Here is a 21,250-nt window from a genome sequence, read left to right on the forward strand (position 1 = left end):
AGGAAGGATCATCAGTGTCAGGACAGCCTGGAGGCCCAACAAGATAGGAACTGAAGACTCTCCACTGAGTGATAACCTGGGGAGCTTGTCTTTTGTCAGGGGACCCAGTGGAGGGATCTGCACTCTGTGCCTCTTAGGGAAGTGATGGGCTGAGGGAGGCTTAATTTCTATTTCTGAAAGGGCAGAAGCTCAGTCCTCCTAGCACCTTAGAGGGCCTGTCACCAGCCAGCTGTGGAGGCCTGTCTTCAGCGATCTGTGCATTGAAGCTGCCTCTCGTAAAGCCAACACCGTCCTGCAAAAACAGAGCTCAGCAAGAGAGTACCCAACTACAGGGGCGGAAAGCCTTGTGTCTCCTTGTAACACCCTGGAACAGTACTCTGTAACAAGCCCCTTTTACAAGTTAACGAGTAAAAATGCCAGTTTTAAAATTATTTAGCGGTTACTAAGAGGTTTATTTGTTAGGCTCATTAGTCCTTTTAATCAGAAATCAGTCATTCTCTCTGCTGTCACAGTAGCTTTTCAAACTATTTGGTGCCTGGTTTAAGAGGCATTGAATGTTGAGAGAACATTGAAATCATTTGCAGTTATAAGACCACTGGGACTTCGTCTCTCCTAATACTTTTAAGAAAGTTGTTGGCTTGAATTTAGTTGTTTTATTTTATTTAAAAAATAGGTATTTACTTTGAATATATATTACTACATATACATTTATTGTTCCTTATGAAAAGCTGGTTGTTACCTTGATAGTTAACTTTTCTCATTTCTTTAGACTTTACCAGTAGATTTTTGCTAATTTGATTAAATAGCATGCTTGTTACTTGTCATAATTATCATAGAATTGTTTTTATTATTTGGGATAAGCCATGATGGACCATTCTGATAAAGGCCGGCAGGAAATCAAGGCTCTCCTCTCAGAGTACCTTGTGGAGACAGTATTGTCTAGTGGTTGGGTGGGGAAGCCCAGCTTATCAAAGTCTTCTCACACTTTGTTTCCTATGAACCAGGACATGGTTGTGATGACTCATCAGAAAGGAGCTTGGAGTTGGTATTTGGGGGATTGTTTCCCTGCCTGACATGGGGTGTGGTTGACAGTGTGCTGATTCTGGGGGTTGGGATAATAACTCAGTACTTTCCTTTCTCACAGTTGTTTCCTCTCTTTGCTCCTGGTGGCTGCTGTGGTTTGGAAGATCAAACAAAGTTGTTGGGCTTCCAGACGTAGAGAGGTAAGCCTCAGTGGTTAAAGATTAATGAATCCCTGTAAGAGCTTTTTCCTTCGTATTTCCCTTAAGCAAGTCAGTTTTGCTATTTAGTGATAATTGATGGATATATCTATAGAGAGAGTAATGTATGGTCAGTAGACTTCAATCAGTGCTATATAAGCCATAGTTCATTCTGCACCACATGGTTTTAACTTTCTAAAAGGAAACTAATAATCATATTGACTTACAGGTGTCAACTTTATCCTTCCTACCAAAAGCTGGTTCCTTAACTCAGGCTGGAGATCTGAAGGCTTAGTAGCAGAGCCTTTACAGGAGCCTTTCATGAGGATGAGAGTAAAATATCAAAAGTTTCTCATTGTTCAAGGAAAGACAAATGTGTGTCTAATTAAGTATTTGCTTGAGTTCTGTTTATTAATGAGTGTTGATTTATTTCCAGAGCTCCATTCCAAAAGTAATATTAATAAGTCCAGCAAATATTTATAATTGGCAAATCAAATAAATAAACTTGATGAAAAATTACAACACAAAAACTGTTTATTGCAACTTTCACTTGTGTATTTACTCTGCCTTTTAGTCATCATGTCTATTGCATTGTTGCTAAATAGAAGTGCACTAAGATCTAGACTTTGTGCTCTTTGGTTTTCTATATAAAACATGATCTATAGACAAGACTTAGAGGAGAACAGAAATATCTAAAATCAAAATTCACAAGCATGCAGCACTGTTCATAGAACATTAGTGTCAGTAATGGGGTTAAGATAGGCTTCAGGATATGAGTCTCTTCCTGGGGGCCATGACACCTTTTCTGACCCATGTAAAGGTGATGTTATCATAGAGGTAGTGTTACACCCTCTTTATTATGATTTTAAAAATTCAGTAGATAATGTATTCAGAGGTTTTTTTTTCTTTTTAATAGCTCTATTACTAAGATATTTTAAAATCTCAACAAATAGTACAGTATTCTGAAAAAATATGTTATCCAAATGTGTAATAAAAAAGTGAGAAGCCATATAAACTAGTACCAAGGAAGGAATCAAAAACTGGTCAAAATATTACTCTCTCCACAAAGGGTATTAGACCCAGGGAGTTTCAATTTGAGATGAGCTTATGGAGATAATAATAGTCTATTCCTTCTTGGGTGCTTATGAGAATTAATTATTTCCAAAATATATAAACAGTTCCAGGGTAAAGGAAAAGGTGGGAAGCTTAAAAGAATCCTGATACATTTTATACTTAGAAACCTTGAAACCAAAACCTAAGAAATGTAGCACCAAAAAGTAAAGACCAGTTGTATAATGACTGTACATGCAGCAGTCTAGTTTACCAGTGTAGAAAAGGGATCATTTCATACCAGAAAACCTACTAGGATATGTTATATCAGTGGGTAAAAAAATAAAACCTAAATTTTCAATAGTGACCAAGTAATCATTTAGTCATTTATTGATATTAACACTCATTCCTAGTTTAAAAACAAAACTCTTAGTAAACTCAAAAATAATACCTCCTCAACACTTTGAAGAATAACCAGATAACCAACATCACCCATGATGAAAAAACAGTAGAGGTTGTACCTAATCAAATCCAGACAAGTTAGTCATATTAAGAACTAACATTTGAGCATTTCTAAATTGTAGGCACTGTTTTGTAAGAGGTTTTATGTAGATTAACTAATTTAATCCTCACAACAACCCTATAAAATAGTTAGTGACATTAGTCCTGTTTCACAAATAGAGGAACTGAGGCTCAGAGAGGCAAAGTAACTTACCTATCACCACACAGTTACAATAAAGACACCAAACTGGGCTTTAAACTTAGGACTTCTGTCTTCACAGACCATGTTTCTAATCACAAAGTTGTCCCCATACTCACTTACTTTTGTTCTGGGTATTCTAGACTCTGCACTAAGAGAAAGAGAAATAAGAAGTTTTGTTACTTTTGGAAAGGGAACAAAATTATTATTTTCATATAAGATGATTAAAATGTCATATAGATTTACCTGCATAAAATTACTACTTAAGTATATAAAAAGTAAACAAATGAATAACATAGAAGACAAACAACCAACTGGAAAATATTTGCAGTGTACGTGAAAGAAAATAAGATGAACACCTTGTAGGGAAGAGGTTTTCCCCCAAAAAAGTATGCTTATTACACAGTTGATCAACCAATAAACTAAGCTTTTACCTTTGTGACTTAAAGTTTCTTTGTTACTGTGAACCTGACCATTCAAAATATATTTTATCTTTTCTAAAATATCATTCATGATTTATCCCTCTCAGAACTGTAGAAAAGTGATGTGATATTTTTTATAACAAAAATAATAGCAGCTAATACTGCTTAAGTCGTTGCTACATACCAGGCCCTGTTTTAAGTGCCTTTACTCACATTATCTCCTGCACTTGTCATAAAGGAACTAGACTTGGAACTGGAGGCGGGTAGGCACTCTGTCTCACTGTGACTCCACACTTAGAATAGCAGAGAACCCAGAGGAGGGTTGTTGTTATATGTATTTGTTGAGTAAATGGACCAATAGCTTTGTGAGATGTAGGAATGTGATTATTGACATGTTAACACAATGTTTAATATAAAAATGCCCTTCTAAAACAGAGCCATGATCTATCCAGCCCAAGATTCTGTCTCCTACAATAGTTCCAAGGGAGTGGTTGAGGTTGAGGTAGGGCCTCATTGTCTTCCATAGCATGACCTCAGAGCTTCAGTGACATGCCCAGATTTCTGATATCCCTAATGATATATGATTGACCACACGCCATGTGCTAGGCACTGTGCTAGTTAAAGCATCTCATTGATACTTTTATGGGATTAAAAACCCATTTCAGAGAGGAGGGAACTGAAGCCCAGAGACTTTAAACACCTTTTTTAAAGTCACACAGCTGGAGAGTGTTGAAGCAGGTATTCATATCCAAGCCTCCCTAAATCCAGAGCCCCTAGTTGTCCCTGTGCTCTGCAAAACTTCATGGTTTTTTGTGTTTAGCTTATACCACCTCTCTGCATAAAGAGCTCTTTCAGTTCCTATCTACTGTGTAACAAAGGATAGTTTTTGTTGCTGTGTAAATACTTGGTTCAAATTTCAGCAGGAAAAAAGAAAGCCTGGCTTTAATCTAGTAATAAAAATATAAGGAGATAGGATAATTTATTTTATGTGTTTAACAAGCAGGCATCATAGCATTATATTCATCAGTACATTAGTATGTATCTCTAACAGATGAGGACTTTTTCTTTAATATAACAATACTGTCATCACAGCCAACAAAATTAAAATGTTAATACCTGGTCCATGTCCAGTTTTCCCCAGCTGTCTCAAAAATACCGTTTTGAATTTGATTTGTTTGAATCAGGGAGGATGAGGTATTTTTAATATGTAGTATTCTCTAATAAAATCCCCTCAGTACTCTTTGCATTAATGATTGCTGTATTACTTATCAGCAACTTCTTCGAGAGATGCAGCAGATGGCCAGTCGTCCCTTTGCCTCTGTAAATGTTGCCTTGGAAACAGATGAAGAGCCTCCTGATCTTATTGGGGGGAGTATAAAGGTGAGATTGTAATTTCAAAAGTCCCTATAACTTAACTTATCAAAACTCATGCTTCTAAGTCTGGGGAACCAGAGAGAGCAAGAGCCTTATTCTGTTGCCTCTTCTTTCTTCTTAACAGTAAGTCCACACACTGAAGGTGTCAGGTATTCTTTTGCTTTCATTTTCTAATCTTTGATTCATGTTGTTAAGCAGTCTCATATTCAGGGAATTTTAAAATGTAAATAACTTGTCTGATATTCTTATAAGTTTTCTGTGGTGTAATACTTGAAAACTTGAAAATAGCTAAATTGAACCATTGCTCCTTATAAGTATTTTGGGGGATTTTTTAAAAGGGGAAAAATCATGATTGACTATGAATTCTGTAGTCAAAATAAATAATTCTGACCCCTCCCACCATGATGAAGAAAATGATAAGACTTTCTCTTTTAACAAAATGATGAAATATTTCAGATACTCTTGGGAAACAGCTATATGTTCATGGAGATATGTATACACACGTATATACATATGTGTATGTATGTGTATATATATATTTTATATATATATATATAAAACCTATATGTCCTAACATACTTATTAAAGCATTACTGAGCTTACAGGAAGTATGTGAGATTTCCAGGGACCACTCTCCTTTTCCTCCTCCCAAAAAGAACAAACCATGAACCAAAACCAGAGCCATGCGTGGTCTAAAGTGGTTCTAAACTGGTAACACACCACATCTCACAGCTGAAGTAGATGCAGATCCTGTCTGAGGGAAAACACACCCAATTGAGCCATGTAGAACTCCCATAGATTTAAGACCAAGGAATCAGTGATCACCAAGGACAAAAGAGAAAAGCCATGAATAAGAGTCAGCAGAGGGCTTCCCTGGTGGCGCAGTGGTTGAGAGTTCGCCTGCCGATGCAGGCGACACAGGTTCGTGCCCCAGTTTGGGAAGATCCCACATGCCGCAGAGCAGCTGGGCCCGTGAGCCATGGCCGCTGAGCCTGCACGTCCGGAGCCTGTGCTCCACAACGGGAGAGGCCACAACAGTGAGAGGCCCGCGTACCGCAAAAAAAAAAAAAAAAAAGAGTCAGCAGAAACAACAGAATTGACATCTAATGAATATAATATAGCTCTGTATGAAATGTTTAAAGAAACGAAAGATAGAATCATAAAGATGAGGAAGCCATGAGAGTCAAGAATGGCCAATCACACCTGAAAAAGAACCAAATGGAACTGTTAGAAATGGAAAATACAGTAGTTGAAATTTTTTTAAATAATTCAGTTTACATGTTAAACAGCACATCAGACACAAGTAAGGAGAGAGCTTTTGAGCTGGAAGATGACTCTGAAGAAACTACACAGGCTGCAGAACAGAGAGACAAGGAGATGGAAAATATGACAGATAATGAGAATATGGAGGATAGAATGAGAAAACTTTACATATATATTATCACAGTCCCAGAACAAATGAATGGAGGAGAGGCAATATTCAAAGAGCTGAGAATTTTCCAGAACTGATGGAAGACATGATTATACAGATTCTAGCAAAACATATTGTAAGCAGGAGTAAGGAAAGAAAGCAGAGGGAAGGCAGGGGAGAAAGAAAACTACAGTTGGGTTTATCATAGTGAAACTGTAGAACTCCAAAGACAAAGAGAATGTCTTAAAATTAGCCAGAACAAAAAAAGATCACTACAACATGGAGAAATTGGAAGCCTTGTGTACTCTTAGTGGGAATGAAAATGATGCAGCTGCTGTGGAAAACAGTATTTCTCTTCCTCAAAAAAATAAAAATAGAATTATTGTATGATCTAGCAATTCTATTTCTGGGTATATACCCAAAAGAATTGAAAGCAGGGTCTTGAAGGTACACCATGTGCATAGCAGCTTTATTCACAGTAGCTAGAAGTTGGAACCAACCTATGTGTCCATTGAGGTATGAATGGATAAACAGAATGTGGTATATATATATACAATGGAATATTACTCAGCCTTAAAAAGGAAAGAAAGTCTGACCAATGCTACATAGATGAACATAGGTGAACCTTGAAGACATTATGCTAAGTGAAAGCCAGTCACGAAAAGACAAACATTGTATGATTTCACTTATATAAGGTACCTTGAGTAGTCAACTGCATAGAGACAGAAAATAGAATGGTAGTTGCCAGGGTCTTGGGAGAGGAAGGAATGGGGAGTTGCCGTTTAATGGGTATAGAGTTTCAGTTTTCCAAGATGAAGGAGTTCTGGAGATGGATGGTCGTGATGGTTGTACAACAATATAAATGTACTTAATACCACTGAACTGTATACCTAAAAATGGTTAAGATAGTAAATTTTGTTATGTGCATTTCACCACATTAAAAAATAACTGGGGAAAAAAAGATCACCTACAAAGGAATGACAGAGTGAGACAGCTGACTGACTTCTCAGGAGCTACAAGAAAGAAGAAGAATGTCTTCAAAGTATTGAAAGAGAAAAACTGCCAACCTAGGATAGTGTACCCAGTAACTACCTTCCAAGAACAAGGATAAAATAAAGATATCCTCAGATTATGGGAAAAACCGAGCGCTTGCCACCAACAGACGTGTATAAAAGAAATGTGTAAAGGATGTGCTAGAGAGGAGGGAAATTACCCCAGGAGGGTGGAATAAGAGGGAATAGTGAGTAAATCAGATGGTAACCATGTGCCTAAATCTAAGCAAACGTCCTGATAAAATAGTGATAATTTGTGGGATTGAGAAGAATAGACAAGCCTGAGTGACACCCTGTGTCACACGTCAGCAGCATACGGCACAGCCGGCTGCTCCTTAAAATGCTGTCTTGACTTCCCTGTCAGGACACCACACACCTTCTGGCTGTTCTGTGCTCTGTATTCTTCGTTCAACCCTCTTCATCTCCCAACATCTTTTAACAGTCGTGGCCATCTCAGGCTCAGTCTTTGCGCCTCTTCTCACATCTTTTACACCTACACCATGGGTGATTTTCTTAGTCTGTTCAGGGTGCTATAAAAAGTATCAGAGACTGGGTGGCTTATAAATAATGGAAATTAATTTCTCACAGTTCTGGAGGCTGGGAAATCCAAGATCAAGGTGCTGGCAGATTAGGTGTCTGGGGAAGGCTTGCTTTCTGGTTCACAGATAGTGACTTCTAGCTGTAATCTTTTTTTTTTTTTTTTTTGGCCACACCATGCAGCTTGCACCATGGGATCTTAGTTCCCCGATCAGGGATTGAACCTGGGCCCTTGACAGTGAAAGTGCAGAGTCCTAACCACTGGACCGCCAGGGAATTCCCTCTAGCTGTAATTTTACATGGTAGGAGGGGTGAGGGAGCTCTCAGGGTCTCTTTTCTAAGGGCACTAATGCCATTCATGAGGGCTGTGCCCTCATGACCTAATCATCTCCCAAAGGCCCTACTTCCAAATATTATCACATTGGGTATTATAATTTAACATATGGGACTTCCCTGGTGGCTCAGTGGTTAAGAATCCACCTGCCAGTGCAGGGGACACAGGTTCGATCCCTGGCCTGGGAACATCCCACATGCCACGGAGCAGCTAAGCCCATGCACCACAACTGTGGAGCCCACGTACCACAACTACCAAAGCCCGCCTGCTCTCGGGCCTGCGTGCCGCAACTACTGAGCCCACGTGCTGCAACTACTGAAGCCCGTGCGCCTAGAGCCCATTCTCCGCAACAAGAGAAGCCACCATAATGAGAAGCCCACGCACCACATTGAAGAGTAGCCCCGGCTCATTGCAACTAGAGAAATCCCACGCACAGCAACGAAGACCCAGCTCAGCCCCCCAAAAAAATTTAGCATATGAATTTTTTTTTTTTCCAGTACAGGGCCCTCTCACTGCTGTGGCCCCTCCCGTCGCGGAGCACAGGCTCCGGACGCGCAGGCCCAACAGCCATGGCTCACAGGCCCAGCCGCTACGCAGCATGTGGGATCCTCCCGGACCGGGGCACGAACCTGTGTCCCCTGCATTGGCAGGCGGACTCTCAACCACTGCGCCATCAGGGAAGCCCTAGCATATGAATTTTGGGAGTACACAAATATTCAGACCATAGCAGTGATCTTATCCATCATGGATTTAAACACCATGATGTTTAAACCTCTCCACTCAAACCTCTCCTGTGAGTATCCAACTCATATATCAAATTGCTTGCTCAGTGTTCCCACTTGGATGTCTTAATAAGCATCTTAGCAAATTTAACGTGTTCAAAATTTAGTTCTAAATACTGTTCCCCATACCTGCTCCTCTGGCATAACTTCCCCAATTCATCATCCTAGTTGCTCAGGCCAAAATCATCCTTGACTCGTCCTTGCTCTCATCCTCATTGGATAGCCAGTCCATCAGCAAATCTTTTTGACTTTATCTTCAAAAATATTTCCTGACCACTGTGCACCACCTCCACCACTGTTACCTATCACCTTGATCTAGGCCATTATCCTCTCCCACCTAGGTTTTTGCAGTTGCCTCATAACTGGTTTCCCCACTTCTGCCATTTCACTTATCTATTCATTTCCCTGTGCTGTAGCCACAGTGGTTCTGGAAATGATTTTCTTCAATTTGAAGAAATTGATGGCAAAATTCTAAAGATGGCTCCCAAGATTCTTGTCTTATGGATATTCAATCAAACACTACTCCAGGTTCTGCTTTTTTTTTTTTTTTTGCGGTACGCGGGCCTCTCACTGTTGTGGCTTCTCCCGTTGCGGAGCACAGGCTCCGGACGCGCAGGCCCAGCGGCCATGGCTCACGGGCCCAGCCGCTCCGCGGCACGCGGGATCCTCCCGGACCGGGGCACGAACCCGTGTCCCCTGCATCGGCAGGCGGGCTCTCAACCACTGCGCCACCAGGGAAGCCCCAGGTTCTGCTTTGAAGAGATTTTGCAGAAATAATTAAAGTCTGAGGGTAGTTGATATTAAGATATAAGGAGAGCTTTCTCTGGCTGGTGAGAGAAGAGGAAGCATGAGAAGAACTTGAGCACCATCACTGGTTTCAAGCTGGAGGGACCAGGTAGGGGGGAATGTGAGTGGCCTCCAAGAGAAGAGTGGCCCCTGGCTGATCGCTAGCAAGGAAATGGGGACCTTAGACCTAGAGCTGGAAGGAACTGGATTCTGCCAACTTGAATGAGTTTTGAAGCAGGTTCTTCCCCTGCCTCCTGGTAAGAGTGGAACCCAGCTGATAACTTGACTTCCACCTTCTGAAGACAAGAGCTGAGAGCCTTGAGACCTTTGTGAGATAGAGCTGAGAATTTTTCCAGAACTGATAGAAGACATGAATAGGACCTATATCCCTAAGCAGAGAGCCCTACAGAGCTCTTGCCTGGGCTTCTGACCTACAAAATAGAGATAATAAATAGGTGCTGTTTTAAGCACCGAAGTTTGTGATTTGTTTCATAGCAATAGCAACTAATATAGGGGCATCTTTAAAAATCACATCTAAAGGCTGATGAAGGTGCTTCTTCAGAAACACTGCTTTAGGTAATTCTTTGTTTTCTTCCACCAGACTGTTCCCAAGCCCATTGCCCTGGAGCCATGTTTTGGCAACAAAGCTGCTGTCCTCTCTGTGTTTGTGAGGCTCCCTCGAGGCCTCGGTGGAATCCCTCCTCCTGGGCAGTCAGGTGAGTAGATGAAGGTCATTGACAAATGAGGTTTATGTTTTAGATGTGTGAAGGCTCCTTCCCTTTTGTAGAGAACTTGGCTATAAAAGCGATATTTCATTCAGGCAGACCTCGGAGATATTGCAGGTTTGGTTCCAGAAAACGTCAATAAAGCAAACATCACAATAAAGTGAGTCACATGAATTTTTTGGTTTCCCAGTGCATGTAAGTTCTGTCTACACTATACTGTAGCCTATTAAGGTGCAATAGCATTATGTCTAAAAAGACAAGGTACATCCTTAATTTAAAAAGGCTTTATTGCTAAAAATGCTAACTATTATCTGACAGTGCAGGGTTGCCATAAACCTTCAATTTGTTAAACAACAACAACACAGTATCTGTGAGGCACAATAAAGTGGGGTATACCTGTAGTGCCTGCCTCGTGTCATTGTGAGGATTTGGAGAGGTGATCCCATCACCACTGTATTCCTAACCCATCTTTCCTGAGGTCACCATTCCTTCCTGGGAAAAATCTGGATCTCCTCACTGCCCCAGCCTCGTCAGCCTGCCAGTGGTATTGATGCTTCCGGCCAAACCTTCTTTGCTGCCAGTGTTTCCAGTCCCCCGGGTCTGTGTTGCTCCTTTACTATCTTTTTCCTTTCTCTGCCTCTAAATGTAGGCTTTCTCCCTCTTCACTCCATACGCTTTTCCTCAATCATCTTACTTACTCTCGTGGCTTCCAGCTAGCTCCCTCAAGCTAGTGGTTCTCAAATTGGTATTTCTAACACTACTGTATTTCTTTTTCTTTTTCACTCTAAGTATAAGGCACAAACAACAATTATAACATCCTAAAGGAAGTTTTTGAAAATTTATTCACAATTCTACCATCCGACACTCACCAATTTTCACTGTTTCCTTTCCAGCCCTTATCAGCAATTTAGTTGCAATGATTGTATAACTAATTTTTATTATTCTTTTTTCATGTAACTATCATAAACATTTTTACAACTTACTATATATTGTTTTACCCATCTTTTACACTACTACATCAAATACTTGAATCATAATTTAGATAAACATTCTTTTACTGTTGAACACGAAGGAAATGTGGAATATAGTTTTGGAAGTATTGTGATTAATCTTGGAGTACTTTGGGATGTCTGAGGGATGCCTCAGACAATATGAATGTTTTAGACAACTTTCAGTTGAGATGATTCTGCAGGCCTCCACTCCAACTCAGCTTTCGGAAGGTCTGGGTCTGTGGTGTTCTTATGAGGGAGGACATTAGGCGTGGCCAGGTCAGGATTTATTGTCTTCATTTCATAAGCGAATGGCTTGACTTGCCCTCATCTAGGGAGTCCTGTGAGTTCAGCCCCTAACTTGGCCTTGTCCATGTTGAGGGCAGAATGACCCATTAACCTGGCGCTCTGGAGCAGTATCTCCTGCCCAGCTCAGCAGACATTGACTGGTGCTCCCTGAGGGCAAGGTACTGGCTGGGGATGGGAAGGGAGTGGTGACAGGCTTGCAACACTGTGGCCTTTCCTGCTCCAGACTTCGCCTGATGTGCCCCAACCCCCTGGACTCCTGATGAAGACCTGCTCACTGCTTGAGAGCTACCCCAAGGGTGGGGCCATCCCTGCCACCCCTTCTGTATCCCCCATTTCATTCATTCATTCATTCATTTTTATTGAAGTATAGTTGATTTACAGTATTATATTAGGTTCAGGTGTACAACATAGTGATTCAGTATTTCTAATAGATTGTACTACCTTTAAAGTTATTACAAAATAATGGCTAGTCTCCTTTCCAGTCTCTACACCTTAAGGTTCCTCCTGCTAAACCCTTGGCTTTCTTCTTTTTCATTGTGAGCTTATTATTCCCAAAAATTAAGTAATCAGTGTCTTTCCCAGGTTAATATCTCTAATTCTTGTCCTCCTTGCCAAGCTTCACACCCAGTTATTCGATTGCCTACTTGAAATGTCCACTTGGATACCTCAAGGTCTTATCAAACCTAAAATGTCCAAAATGGAGCTGGCCCTCTTTCTAACCAGTTGGTCCTTTGATCTCCATCTCAGTAAAGGAATTCATTATTCAGCCAGTTGCTCAAGCCAGAAACTCAAGAGTCATCCTAGGCAGTCCTCACCTCCTATGTATAATTCACGGGCGAGTTCTGCTGGCCTACATCTGGAGTCTCATTCTTCCACTTTGTTTCATTTACTCTACCACGTCTCTCATCTAACCTCAGCTGCCATCTCTCCCCTGTAGTCTGCTTCTTCTACCCTTGACCTCTAAAATCACAGCCCCGACCCCCTCCCACACCTCCATCCAGCCATTCGCCTGCAGTTAAAATCATTCTTTAAATGAATAAATAAATAAATAAATGATGGTTATATTTCCCTGTGCTGTACAATATATCCTTGTTGCTTATTTATTTTATACATAGTAATTTTGTATCTCTTAATCCCATACCCCTGTCTTGCCCCTCCTGCCTTCCCTCTCACCACTGGTAACCAACACCTTGTTCTCTATATCTGTGAGTCTGTTTCATTATATATATTTGTTTGTTCTCTTTTTTCAGATTCCACATATAAGTGATAACATGGAGTATTTATCCTTCTCTGTCTGACTTATTCACTAAGCGTAATAATCTCTAGGTTCATTCATATTGTTGCAAATGGCAGAATGTCATTATTTTTTATGATTGAGTAGTATTCCAGTGTGTGTGTGTGTGTGTGTGTGTGTGTAAAAAACATCTTCATTATCCATTCATCTGTTAATGGACACTTAGGTTGCTTCTATATCTTGGCTATTATAAATGATGCTGTGAATGTTGCTATGAACATTGTGGGTGCATGCGTCTTTTCAAATCAGTATTTCTGTTTTCTTTGGAAGTATACTCAGGAGTGGAATATGGTAGTTCTACTTTTATTGTTTTGAGGAACCTTTGTACTGTTTTCCACAGTGGCTTCACCAATTTACATTCCTACCAACAGTAGGGCTCCCCTTTCTCCACATCTTCACTGACATTTGTTATTTGTGGTCTTTTTGATGATAGCCATTCTGACAGGTGTGAGATGATACCTCCTTGTGGTTTTGATTTGCGTTTTCCTTATGATTAGTGATGTTGAGCAACTTTTCATGTGCCTGTTGGCCATCTGTATGGTGCCTGTATGTCTTCTTTGGGAAAATGTCTATTCAGGTCTTCTATTTTTTAATCGGGTTGTTTGGTTTTTTGATATTGAATTTATGAGCTATTTATATATTATATATTAACCCCTTATTGGTCATATCATTTCCAAATATTTCTCCCATTCAGTAGGTTGTCTTTTCATTTTGTCAGGGTTTCCTTTGCTGTGCAAAAACTTTTAAGTTTGGTTAGGTCACATTTGTTTATTTTTGCTTTTATTTCTTTTGCCTGAAGAGACAGATCCAAAAAACTATTTGCTATGATTTATGTCAAAGAGTGTTCTGCCTGTGTTCTCTTCTGGGATTTTTATGGTTTCAGGTCTTAGATTTAGGTCTTTATGTATAGGGTGTGAGGAAATGTTCTAATCTCATTCTTTTGCGTGTAGCTGTCCAGTTTTCCCAGAACCACTTATTGAAGAGACTTTTCTCCATTGTATATTCTTGCCTCCTTTGTCATAGATTAATTGACCATAAGTGCATGAGTTTATTTCGGGTCTCTCTATTCTGTTCCACTGATCTATGTGTCTGTATTTTTGGGAAAACCATGATGTTTTGATTACTGTAGTAGCTTTTTAGTATAGTCTGAAGTCACGGAGCGTGATATCTCCAGCTTCATTCTTTTTTCTCGAGATTGCTTTGGCAATTCAGGTTCTTTTGTGATTCCATATAAATTTTAGTATTATTTGTTCTGGTTCTGTGGGAAACGTCATGTTTATTTTGATAGGGATTGCCTTAACTCTGTAGATTGCTTTGGGTAGTATGGACATTTTAACAATGTTCTTCCAATTCAAGAACACAGGATATCTTTCCATTTCTTTGTATCATTTTCAAATTCCTTCATAAATGTTTTGTAGTTAATCAGATTATAAGTCTTTCACCTCTTTTAAAAATTTTTTTAATTTTTTATTTATTTTATTTATTTATTTTTGGCTGCATTGGGTCTTCGTTGCTGCACGCAGGCTTCCTCTAGTTGCAGCGAGGGGGAGCTACTCTTCATTACAGTGCGTGGGCTTCTCATTGTGGTGTCTTCTCTTATTGCAGAACACGGGCTCTAGGCACACAGGCTTCAGTAGTTGTGACGCGTGAGCTCAGTAGTTGTGGCTCACGGGCTCTAGAGTACAGGCTCGGTAGTTGTGGCGCACGGGCTTAGTTGCTCCCCGGCATGTGGGATCTTCCCAGACCAGGGCTCGAATCCGTGTCCCCTGCATTGGCAGGCAGATTCTTAACCACTGCACCACCAGGGAAGCCCCTTTTACCTGTTTGGTTAAGTTTATTCCTAGGTATTTTATTCTTTTTTTTTTTTTTTTTTTTTTTTGCGATACGCGGGCCTCTCACTGTTGTGGCCTCTCCCGTTGCGGAGCACAGGCTCCAGACGTGCAGGCTCAGAGGCCATGGCTCACAGGCCCAGCTGCTCTGCGGCATGTGGGATCCTCCTGGACTGGGGCACGAACCCGTGTCCCCTGCATCGGCAGGTGGACTCTCAACCACTGCGCCACCAGGGAAGCCCCTCTTTTTGATGTGATTTTAACGGAATTATTTTCTTGCTTTCTCTTTCTGGTAGTTCATTATTAGTGTATAGAAAAGCAACAGATTTCTGTGTATTAATCTTGTCTCCTGCAACTTTACTGAATTCATTTATTAGTTCTAATAGTTTTTTGGTGGAGACTTTAGGGTTTCCTATATATAGTATCATGGCATGTGCAAATAGTGACACTTTGACTTCTTCCCTTCCAATTTGGATGCCTTTTCTTTCCTTTTCTCATCTGATTGCTGTAACTAGGATCTACCCCCCACTTTAAATGGTGCCCTTCTCTGGACTCCCGAAGCACCTGGCTCTGTCTTTGCTATAACAGTGGTCACTGGTGTGGATTCCCCCACTCCATGCCAGGTACTAAACCTGGCACTTAAAAGCTTCCCCCCTCCCCCATTTTATAGGCTCAGTGAGGTGGAGTAAGAAGCTCCTCTAGCATGGCTCCTGGGGGCCTCAGCAGGGCTCTGAGCCTGTCTGGCTTTTTCCCATGCACAGGAATCCAACTCCCTCAGGACTGTGCCTTCCCTAATGAACATCAAGTTAATCAATTACCAATACAAAAAGGAGAATGGACCCACTAGTCCCCAAAGCAAAGGTGGTAGTGGAGGTGGTGGGGTGATAAGCCAGGTACCATTCTAAGACTTTACATCAGTTCACTCATTGACTTCTCACACAAGCCCTGTGCTGTTCCCCATTTACAAAAGAGGAAACTGAGGTACAGGGAAGTCAAAGAACCTTGCTTATTCCAAAGTCTGGCCCCAGAGTCTATCCTAACCCTTATCATGGCGTAGATATCAAAATAACTAGTGCTAGCTGGGCAATGTGGAATGAATCTGAATTTCATCAAAAAGAGTGCAGCTTTTTCTTGGAGAAAAAGACAGGAGAAACTTAGTGCTTAAAGCATGTCTGCAGTCTTATTTAGATGCTCCCACCACGGGCAGAGCACTTTGCTTAGTTGATCTGCTGAAAAGTAAGGTTCCTTTTGTGTAAAAATGGGGGTGGAGGAGAATATGTATTTGTAGTTATACAAATAAACCCTGAAGAATATATACAAACTGATGAAAGAAGTTACTCTGATGGAAGGGGGGAATATGGAGGGAGACACAGGTTAGAGGTAAGATTTTTCCCATGTATGTACTTTATTTATTTATTGCACCATGTGAGTGTAAAAAGAAATTTTTAAAATTATTTTTTAATAAAAGCAAGCTGTTCCTTAACATGTGTTCCCTCTGTGGGTTCTCCCAAGGTCTCGCAGTGGCCAGCGCCCTGGTGGACATTTCTCAGCAGATGCCAATAGTATACAAAGAGAAGTCAGGAGCGGTGAGAAACCGGAAACAGCAGCCCCCTGCACAGCCTGGGACCTGCATTTGATGCTGGGGCCAGGACTCCCTGTGAGCAAGGAGTGGTGTGCCAGAGCCATCTGCAGAGAGGGAGCAGGCAGGGAGACACTGTGCAGGGCAGAAGACTGGAAACTCTCGAAACATCCACCTCATCTGCATGTTCACAAGCTTTCTTTGACAGTTTCTCCCATCTGTGCTCCAGCATCTAACCTTTTACTTTCATATAGGAAATAATTGATTTAGTTACAGGTCCAGGGGTGATCCAGTTGTTGCTGGAGGAGGCCAGTGGAGAGCGAGTGAGAGAGCTAGGAGTGACACTCAGGTTCACGTGTGGAGAACTGTTCTTGGGACTGTCTCAACCGTGCAAAAAACAAAGATGTAGTGTTTACAAGTAGACATTTGTCATCAGTCATTCTTGAACATGGTCTTTTAAAAACTAATCAGATGAATTAACTTGTTTTCATCTGAAGCCTGCTATCTTTTTTAAAAGATGTGCTATTTATTCTTGCACGATTTAGGCAAATATCTCTCTTTCAGGGAGTAACTTTTTTTCTAGTTGAGAATTAATAATGGTCCATCTCTTTTGAATCATAAGATAGAAGAGGCTATTTTAAATGTCAAGGTCAGCAGTGTTACTTGGAATGCCAGCTGATATAATGGGTAGTTTCTGTAGCAACTTGATTAATTTAGTCTGAATCCATTTGAAGTTCTCTCTCTCTCTCCTCTCTTTCTCTTTCCCTCCCTCTCTCTCCTTCACTTCCTCTTTACCTCTCTCTGTCTCTCTGTCTCTGTCTTTGTCTCTCTCACACACACACACTCATACACTCATACACACACACACTAAGTGCCTAGACTTTAAATAGATCTAGCAGTTGGAAAGTTAGTAAGCATAAGTTTTTACATAATTGCATTGCTCCATTCTTATAAAACTTAAATAGCTATCATTGGCAATCTGCTCTTTTTCTAAAACCTCAGTTGCCGCCAGGAAACAATTTTCTCACCCCGAGAAACATTTAACGTAGCAGCAGGGATTGAGAGGAAAACAGAAATGACCTAACTGTCAAAGCTCCTGTTTTTGTTGTCAAAAAGGACACTAAATAAGGCATGTTCCCACATGCCTCCTTGCCCCAGGTCACTCTAGGCCTTATGTTTGCTTCAGCCCTTCTGGGTGCTCCTGCCAAGGCACCACAGAGGGAGGGGCTCACTCATGTTACATGTCTCTCTTGAGCCGAAAAGAGCATGACAGCACTTGGGACCCCTTAATCAAAGGGTAACTCTTTGTTCCTGTAGTCTGCTTGAGCTGGTGAGTCATTCTTCATTCTCAGGCTCAGGTGGATTACCAGCAGAGGGTCGGTCTCCTGTTGTCGGGCAGAACCTGCCCAAAGCCTGGAGGAGGACCTGAAGCTGTTTGCCCTCTTTCCCCTCCTCCCCAGGAGGGGCTCAGGCCTCCCATGCTCCCTCCCAGACCCATCGGGTAGCTGTGGGGAGGGCAGTGAACTATAAGGATGAAAAGCACATGGGAAAAATCGACAAGGGGAAAAAACTATGCCAAATGAAAAGTGACCAAATTGAAGTAGTGACCAAATTGAAGTGGAGTAGGCCAGTACCTGCTCTTCACCCCAGGGCACTGCCTGGATGGTGTGTTGTCCCCGTCCATGGTGCTCTGTATTCTGGCATTATGCAGCAGCCTCCCAAGGTCTCTCTTCTGCTTCAAAACCCAGTGTTCTATGGCATTACCCTGGGGGCGTAGACCTTTAGACAACAATGCTCAAGTTTGTGAATTTGGAGAAATCAATACTCAAAAGAGCAAAAACTGCGGCATTTCACCTTTATATGCAGTGCCTAGAGAGGAGTATGACCTCTTCCCCAACACTAACCCCACTCCCATGAAGAATTGCCTGGAAAGATGTTTTCAAGGATGTTGAACCATAAAACACTGTCTGATGCACAAAACACCTCTACTTTGAGACTTGCCTCTCAAAATGCTGCTTTTTCACATTATTGTTAAAGAGCAGATGGTTCTGGAAAAGACCCCTCCTCTTACGAGCTCCCCACGTCCCTGCCCCAGATCACAGTACCCGCAGAGAGCCTGCTGGGGACTGGCCCTTCACCCCTGTGATTACCAAAAGGCCACTGGAGAGGACCCTCCCACAAGGGAAGTCCTTGGTTGTTCAAAGGACTAGTGTTTCCTTGGCAAAGAAGCCTCCTCCCCATGGTAGTCCCATGCCTTGAAATAATAAGCACCATGTCCCATAGCCACCTGGTTATTTTCTTTTTTCTAAAAGATAATGTTTATTTTTTAAAAGGAAGGAAGGAGCAAGTGAAGTTTAATTCTGCTCCAACAGTGGAGAAACAACTGAATCCACCTGCTTCTCCTTTGCAGCCAGTAGCAAAGAGCTTCTTCCAGGCTTGGGCCAGAGGAAGGGGGTGGCAGGAGAAGGAGGCACTCAGCTTAGAGTCAGTTATCAAGAGGAAGTCATGTGGAACTTCAGAGCCTGTATATAAATTAAAATAGTTATGAAAACATCGATATTGCACTTGTACATAACTATACAGTAGTGTCTAAATGTTCAGACATTTGGAGTGTACATAAAACAGAAAAATATCTTAATGTATTTTTATTAAACATAATGATGTCTGAGTTTGACCTAATATGTTTTTGTGCCATATATTGGATATCCAGGTTCAGAGAAGTCCTCTCGTTATGCCCTGATATGATAACAAAGCCACGAAAGGCATCCCCATTGTGCCCACGTGTTCAAATGCATCTGGGACTGATTGGATAGCTTCTAAAGTAGGAATCATCTGTCAGTGCACATATGAAAATGCGGGCAGTGTGTGAAGAGACTCGAAGGCAGCCAGAATGTCTCTGTCCCTGTCATTGGCTCTGTGAGTGCATTGTAACTCTCCTTTCAGCTTCTCGGAGCTGTGGGTGCCCAGGGAAGACCAATCTTGTCCTGAGAAACGCTCCTCTTAGTCTTTAGACTCCAAGACTGTACCTGTAGATTTAGTCAGATTTTCCAAAAAAGGCTTTTCCGGGCTGCATTTTGTTGTGGTTTTGTCTAAATTTTTAATGACCATTTCCCAGGACCATAGTTTACTATACTGAAAACTGGGAGTGGGAGTGAGCGTGGCTGCTTTGTTGATAAATAGCTCCTGTTTTCCCATGGAGAACCTCACCCTGGCCTCCTGTCCACCTCCTGCCCCCTTCCCACACTGTTTGGGGAGAGGTCTGTGCTTCCCTCTGAGGATCACCTCTAAGTGTGGGAGGAGGTGTACAGAGAAGGCAACCACATACTCCCTGAGCTAACCTGGAAGAAAAGCAGCCCTGGACAGAGACTGTCAGCAATAGGCCTGAGGTGCAAGATTGGAGACGCACCGGGAAATCTGGGGCAAATGGAAAGACCAGAGCGCTATCTGTAGAAAAATACATTTTATCTTTCAGTGCAAATCTTGCTCCTTCTATTTAATAGAGTATATTTAGAGATGGGATGGGAGTGATTCACTTCCTTGGGTGGTGGTATCCTTTTCATTAACAGCTTTGATCCTTACGTTTCGTTCATTCATCCATTCATTCAACAAATATTCTCTAAGTACTTACTAACAACCTAAGCTAACACTAGAGCAGTGACTGAGATGGAAAAGCTGCTCTTCAGAACTACAACAGAATCCAGCTCCTCAAACCTGTCATCCCAGGAGACCTTTCCTTGTGGTTTCTGTGAGAATTGGCCACCTGAGGATAGACCCAGGAAGGCAGAGGGTCTGGCCTCAGGCCATGCACCGGCTTTCAGCCTGAAATGTTTACCCAATTTACCAAATGGCTCAAACCATAAAAATCACCATGATGGTTTGTAGATAGCCAGGCCCACCAAGAGACATTTCCCCTGAGTTGTCCAAATTCATAAACACCCTTGCCTGCAGGGAGACGATTTGGGAGTGCAGAGGAAAACTGGCACCTTCTCTTTTAAAGGCAATAATGGAATCGACTTTCAGTAACTGAATTTGTGCACAAAACATTCTAAACACTAGTGAAGCCTGTTTTGTTGAACTAATTTTGGCTCTGGAAATGTTTTATAGTTATTTACGGTTTTGTTTTGGGGGGTTTTGGTTTGGATTCAGGTTTAGTTTGTTAATATGTATAATTTAGCATCTATTGCACTCATGTAAATATGGAGTAAGTATTGTAAACTATTTCATTGCTGGGGGTTGTGGATGTTATACATACATTTAGGACTGCAATTTTTTGGTATTTTTTGTATTGTAAAATAACAGCTAATTTAAGCCGGAACAAGAGAATTAAAGGAGGTCTGTGCATTTTAAACACAAATGTGAAGAACTTGTATATAAACAAAAGTAAATACTATAATACAAACTTCCTTCTGAAATAAAAGTAGATCTGATAAAAATGTGGTTTTGTTCTAAGTGTTTGATTTTGTTTCAATTATTTTTACAATTTGGTCATTAGAACCTTAAGAAAAGGGAAAAAACATGTTTTAAAATGTTTACCAGTTTTCAGACTGCCTCAGAGGAAGCACTTGGCAGTGCATGACTGAGGTGTAAACCAACAGGGTGGGCACCTCAGACACCTCTGTGCAAAACTGAGCCCTGGGGTGTGGGAGGAGCCCTGAGCAGCTTGTGAGCAGACTCCCCAACATCCCCACTGTGGCCTAAATTGCCCTCAACACACCAGTGCTGGGGACAGAGACTCGTGTGCGGGACAGCTCTGCCCGGGCACCATCACGCCCATGCCGGTGCCTCGCCAGCTGCCCTTGGTCATTCAGCTACTCGTACTCTCATGGGCCCCTGCTAAACCTCAGGTATGCTGATAGG

The 21,250-nt window shown here is 41.6% G+C and overlaps 1 protein-coding gene across 2 annotated transcripts in view; it reads left to right on the forward strand.

Moving 5' to 3' along the window:
- The window catches only part of ATRN (attractin), a 163,522-nt gene extending 142,696 nt beyond the window's left edge, over nt 1-20,826 (forward strand). The window contains exons 26-29 of one of the 2 annotated variants that reach the window (XM_060079049.1): nt 1,145-1,223; nt 4,665-4,772; nt 10,270-10,388; nt 16,327-20,826. In XM_060079049.1, the coding sequence (XP_059935032.1) occupies nt 1,145-1,223; nt 4,665-4,772; nt 10,270-10,388; nt 16,327-16,654 (634 nt within the window). In that variant the 3' untranslated portion in view covers nt 16,655-20,826. The remainder of the gene's footprint in view (nt 1-1,144; nt 1,224-4,664; nt 4,773-10,269; nt 10,389-16,326) is intronic. The other variant, XM_060079046.1, reaches the window with a different exon arrangement.
- The last annotated feature ends 424 nt before the right edge of the window (nt 20,827-21,250 follow it).

Source organism: Mesoplodon densirostris, chromosome 16 (genome assembly GCF_025265405.1).
Source record: "Mesoplodon densirostris isolate mMesDen1 chromosome 16, mMesDen1 primary haplotype, whole genome shotgun sequence".
In the NCBI taxonomy this organism is placed as follows: domain Eukaryota; kingdom Metazoa; phylum Chordata; class Mammalia; order Artiodactyla; family Ziphiidae; genus Mesoplodon; species Mesoplodon densirostris.